This window comes from Talpa occidentalis, unplaced genomic scaffold (genome assembly GCF_014898055.3).
Source record: "Talpa occidentalis isolate TD23 unplaced genomic scaffold, MPIMG_talOcc4v2.1 talOcc4.9, whole genome shotgun sequence".
Lineage (NCBI taxonomy): Eukaryota > Metazoa > Chordata > Mammalia > Eulipotyphla > Talpidae > Talpa > Talpa occidentalis.
The window spans coordinates 105423057-105429056 of NW_023605305.1; the positions used below are offsets into that span (position 1 = coordinate 105423057).

General features: G+C 48.2%; 1 protein-coding gene across 2 annotated transcripts in view; it reads right to left on the reverse strand.

The window, feature by feature from the left end:
• VAV3 (vav guanine nucleotide exchange factor 3) overlaps positions 1-1314 on the reverse strand; it is a 297763-nt gene extending 296449 nt beyond the window's left edge. For both annotated transcript variants that reach the window (XM_037498172.2, XM_054690826.1), the window contains exon 1: positions 1102-1314. In XM_037498172.2, coding sequence (XP_037354069.1) covers positions 1102-1305 — 204 coding nt within the window. In that variant the 5' untranslated portion in view covers positions 1306-1314. The remainder of the gene's footprint in view (positions 1-1101) is intronic.
• Between the last annotated feature and the right edge of the window lie 4686 nt (positions 1315-6000).

Consider the following 6000-nt stretch of genomic DNA (forward strand, 5'->3'; position numbering starts at 1 on the left):
GTGTGTGATCTAACTTTTAATACTTAAATATTAAATTATATAAAGTTACTAAAATAAATAAATAAATAAAGTTACTGCCTTCATAAAAGGTACTGCTCTAGTTGGGAAGTATCTGAAGTTCTTCTGTCTTTCAGGATTCCTGCTGAAATGTGCCAACCCTTTCAAGTTCAACGTGGTTGTTTACATTATGAAAGAGAAAATAGATGTGCTAAATCGTGTTTAACTTCTTTTCATTAAAAAAAAGCTTTGACAGGACGGAGAAACCACTCCTCCACTGAGTTGCAACTTTTGAAGTGACTGTCATAGGCACACAGCTTTCCAGCGTTGCCTCTTTTCTCGGCAACCCCTGCATCAGGGACCTCCAGACAAAAGCTGCAGTCGCAAGCCCAGGGTGCACACCTCCCGAGTGCAGCGCGGATGCAGGAAAGCAGAATCTCGAGTGAAACTTCTCGTTTTCCGTCACTGCTGGACTCCCTCCTCACATGGCTTTAAAGAGCTGTAAACACAAGCACCTCGCTTGCCAGCTGGTCACAATCTCGGGGAGCTTTGGGGGGGGGGGCAGTCGCTGTTTCCTGCTCCCTTCTCCTCCCTGAGACCAATGTCATTCCTGCAGAGATAACGGGACAGAGACGCCCTCCACTTCCTAGAGTCCTCGTAAATGTCACGGTTCCTCTTTCAACCAGGGGACAAAACGCAAAGCAAAAAGAACAACACTAACGGCACAGTTCCGACCCCCATCCCTCTCCACGTTATTACACAAGAGCTGGAGCAAATTCCTTTTGTTGCCCTCTGCATCGCACACAAAAGTAGGTGAAGGGCACCCTAAGGGAGCCCCCCACCCCGCCTCCTAGAAAGCCTTTCCAAACCCTCATAGCATCTCTGCAGGCAGGGTTTTGACATTCAGCTAGAAATCACAAAGAGAAAAAGAAAAAGAAAGAGAAATCATGCCAAGCCAAGGTAAGAAAAGCCAAGTGGTCCCCAAGGCAGAAGGCTGGGAGGCTCCAGCCCGAGCGCACCTACATGTTTGCATTTACACAAAGAAATTAACCAGATAATTAATGGGAGACGCCGGCTGCAGGGGGAGGCACGAGGCCTCCTTACCTGGGACATCTGCGGCCTCAGGTTGATCTCCTTGAGGTTGATGGAGTGCGCGCGGAGGTTGTTGAGCAGCTGGCAGAGCAGGACTCCATCGCGGAGGGTCTGCGCCAGGTCGAACACCTGCGCCGAGTCCCAGGTGACCCGGTGGTTGGCGGGCAGCACCTTGCAGTGGATGAGCCACTGCGCGCACTGCCTCCAGGGCTCCATGCCCGACGGCTCGGGAGCCCGGCCGGGCCGGGGCGGGCAGCGCTGGGGCCGCCGACGCCGGCCGTGGCCGGCCGCTTCCCGGGGAGCGCGCGAGGCTGCGGGCGCCGCGCGGGCGGGGCGGGGGTCCCGCGCGGGGGTCCGCGGGGGTCTCGGCCCCGCTCCACCGCCGCTGCAGCGAGTCCCGCGCGCCCCGCGAGCGCCCGGGCCGGCTCCGCGCCGGCGGCCGCGCACAGGCTTCCGACTCGGGAGCGGGGCGCCCGGCCACTGAGCATGCCCAGCGCGCGGGCCGGGCTGGCTGCCGTCTGGAGTCCCCAGAGGCGCGGGTGGGAGAGCGCGCGCAGCCCCGGTCCGGGGTCGCCGGCCGGGGCGGGGGAGAGGGGCGGGGCGGGGGCCGGGGGGCGGCTATGGGGAGCCCTGCACCCCCGCTCGCCGCGCGCCCTGCGCGTGGCGGCGCTGACACCCCCCACCCACCCCCAGGCTTCAGGGGATTTATTTGCTCTGGGACGGCTGAGTGTGGCTGAGCGCTGTCCTACGGTGGGGTTCCCCTTGGGAGCCCCGAAAGGGCGAGGACAGTTTTCGTTTAAGGGTCTCAGAGGAGCCACGGATTTATTGGGGCGCCCGGACTCTCCAGAGAAATTAAAAAGAATTAATAAGAAGCACAGGGACTTGTGAACGCGGCGCTGGAAGGCTTAGGCGCAGCCCCCCACTCACGCTTTCCACCAGTTCGAGCCCCCCAGTTCTCTTCCACGGGCAGGTAATTCCACGGCCCGGGTGTGGGAGTTTGGGTGCCTCCCCGTTGGGATGTTTGGGCAACTGGAGAGTGTGTGGGATCTGGAGACGCCTGCAGAAAGCCACCCCTGAACCCGGAGCCTATTTCAGCCCCAAGTGTTGGGCACTTGGAGAGTTTTGCTCGCCCCTCTCGGGCTGGGACTGCTGGGCGTCGCGGTCCTGGCCCTTTGGCGACCCCACTAGACCCGCCCGGGAGACACTGGGCAGCGCAAAGCCCTCGGACCCGTGCGCCACCGCGCATGCGTCCGGACGGCCGGCCCCTTGCAGGGCGATGAGCCTCGGAGCTGGGCTGGGCAGGTCGTGCTAGGCTTTGGGACCCTTGCAGAAAGCTGGGACGTGCCCCTGAGCTCTCCCGCTGGCTGAAGCCGTGCATTCGCGTTTCTTCCGTCTTTTGGGGACTTCTACCTCTGGCCTCTTTGCTCCCGCTGCTCATTACTCCCTCCAAACTAAAAATAGTCTTTACGTTATTTATGCAAGATATTACCCCACTGAACTCTTGCTGTTCTGTGTCAATGTGGTCCCAGGTCACCCTTTCAAGATGTGTTCAACACCTGCAGCTTATATACTGTTATCATGCAATGTTAACTTCAATAAACATTTAAAAAAAAAAAGAAAATTTGAAAAGTGAAAAAGTAGCCTATGGGATTTTATAATTTTTTTTTATTTTACATTGCCATAGTGCAAAATGTTTCTATTATGAACCATATTAATTTTATAAACCAAAATATCATTAAATTATCTTTTTTTTTTAATTTATGTGATCTGCTAAGGACAGGGACGCTGTCCTTTTCCACCAGCCTGTGGCAGGCATAACACACAGCTTTCAACAATAAATCAACCTAAGGATTTCCTTTCTTCATATGCACACTTCCCCAGCCATTTCCTCTTGTGTTCAATCCAGACTACATCATGGCACAATGTTTCCTAAATATAATTTAGGCAAATAAATCATACTAAACTTTACATATCATCTAGAATAACAAAATCCAAAGTTCGACACGGTGATGAGTCACCATGTCATACAAGGCCTTGTAGGGAGAAAAATTAAATTGGAAAAGAAGTTTCATCACAAATGAACAGCTAAAAACTGAATTCTGTTTCAGGTGGCATAATTTCCAAAACCCAGAAAATGGACACTCTACCAAGAGGTGGACCTGTGTTTAAGGTCTGAATTCTGCTTTCTAGCACATGAACTAAGAAAATGACCTAAGTCTTCTAACCTGCAGTTCCACATATGTAAAGTGGAAAGACTTATCAAGCTCAAATGATCCGATGCCTTGCTATTCAAAATGCCATTATGGGCCACCAGCAGCTTGTTAGAAATGTGCTCTTGGGTTATCCCCCATCAAATGAATCAGAACCCACATCTTAACAAGATCCCCAGGTAGCGTGAGATGCACTCCTGATAAAACATGCAGTACATAACAATAATAGTTCAATAAACATTAGCGGATAGCTTCTCGTTCACAAATAGAAACAATGCCCAAATGTTGGCTTTTTAGAGTCAACACACATATGTATGATATAACTTCAAAGCAGAATACTCTTCAAACACAGTAAATCAGAGTGGAGAGAAGGTCATGAGGAAAAATACACGGATGCCAAGAAGAGAAGGGAGCTGGTGGAAGTGCAGCGTTCTTCAAGTAAACAAGGAGCTAAGCAGCAAAAAGGTGAGTCATGTGGAACACACTAAAGTGTCAGAAATTGGGACACCACCAAAAAAGGCAGTGTGTTTTTTAGAGCAGCCGGCTGCATTCCCTAGCCTTTAAAATCTCACTACCTAGTGACGATGACCAGTTGGGAGAGAGGAACTAAATTCCATCACAGCATTTCCTTGCTAGTTGCAATGAAGGTCACTCTCACGTGACCCCACCAGGGGTCTCACTAGCACAACCTCAAGCTACCATTTACTGAATGCCCACTATGTGTCAAGCAGTTCAAGTTAGAGGATGACCTCCCGTCCCCAAAGATGAAGAAACAAGAACAAAAGCATTAAGCATCTTGCTCCTGGTTATGAAGCTCAATAAGAGGGTGAGTTTGTATCTCTGCGTCTGTGCTCTTCCTGTCAAAGCTGCTCTCAATTTTAATGATCACCTTAGCAATTTTAATTACTAGTGTATATTTCTTTCTCCCTGCTAGACTGAAACACCTTGAAGACAGGGGCGGTAACTCACCTTCAAATTCCCAGAACCAGCCTTGGAGTTTGGTGCCCTATAAACACCCAATAAGTATTAGTCGAATAAGTGAATAAATGAATGAACAAATTTGCAATGCTGCTAGCTTTACTCTCTCTTTCTTTTCTTCCTGAAAAGATCAGGAAGTTTTCATCAGTGCTACTTGTATGCGGTAGAAGGTCACAGGAAGTGATCTGCTGCTTCCTGTGTCTCGTTAGCCTTTCTGGAAACTCCAGTGTGAGGAGACTGTGCTCTCTTTCTCTCTTACGTATCTCTGTGGTTTTGGATCTTTGCCTCAGCCCTATAAAAAATGAGAAATGGAATGGGTAGCATCCTGAGTTGCAGGAAAGACAAGACAATAGATGATGGATATCACATACTATCTCTTTCCATGCGCACCAGAAAAGTGAGGATTAGAAAATTCACAAGTCATGCATCCACCCTAAAACACCAAAAGACAAGTAAGGGAGGGGAAGGCTATGGAACTTTCTGGCTACAACTGTGTTGTTGCTCAATCCTGAGCTTACTTTTTATTCTTTCAGCTCTTCAGATTACAAAAGGACTAAAATCTATCTTACTGCCCGGGCCTCAGAAACCCAAATTTACTTCTTATTATATGTCACAAGAGAAGGAAATCATTGTTGGTATATAGCATATAGAAGATAAATTAGCTTATGAAAAAATTACAATCACAAAAATATAAATATTGTAGACCGTAAACTGAAATCAGACTCTACATCTGTTAGGTTAATTTTATTCAGCCGCAATCAAACATGATTTGGTTTCACATAAACATTGTGAAGTTTCTGGTGATTTCATACTGTTTAAAATATAAATACTAGAAAATCAGTGTAAAGATAGAGTGAGGGTAGAAAGGGATTTCTGTAACTGTCATTCTTTTAGTGTGAATTTAAAGATATGTAGGTACAATCCAGCAAGAGTTTGTAAGGATTTTCTTTTCTCTTCTGGCATGCTTACACACTAACATAACAACAACTACAATTAACTCAGAGACATCCAAATAAGTGAAAACACGAGTGTTCCCCCTCGTGCCACTGTGGACATATACACATACAATGAGACTCCAAAGTTTTATTTTGGGGCCAGGGGAGGGTGTGAGAGGATTCACCAGACAGTGAGAAGCAGAACAAACAGATCTACTGAAATACACTGCTGAGCGGAGCAGTGGGTGAGACAGCAGAGGCCAACTCTGTCACATGTGGGTTAGCTCCCTGGCCAGGGATCGAACTCATGCTGTAGTGTCCGGCGATGGCTTGATAGCACTGAGACAACCCCCAGTTCACCAGGGAGGCCCCAAGACTCCAAAGTTTCAATTCTCCAAGTTAATCGCACCTCAGCTACATCTTCCCAGAGTCTGCTTTGCATTAAACACGCTGCAGCCTGGTTAGACATTAGTGTGTTGTCAAACATCAGCAGTGATAGATGAACTCGTTATATTTTAAAGATGACAGAGATGGTTGGACTTACAGGGAGAAGCTAAATGGTGCTATGTATTCCTGTCAGCAACAATGGCCTTAATCTAATTTGTGGAACATTGAAATTTCATTTGCGTGTTAGAATAAACAAATTGTCAAAGAGAGAGCTCTTCAGACTGAGATAGTATTACATTCCAATGTAAGAAAACTTATATGGGAAGCCTTTGGTGACCGTCTTTCCACAAACTCCTATGCCAATCACAATCGGTATACTGAGTTCTTTGCAGAATAATTTC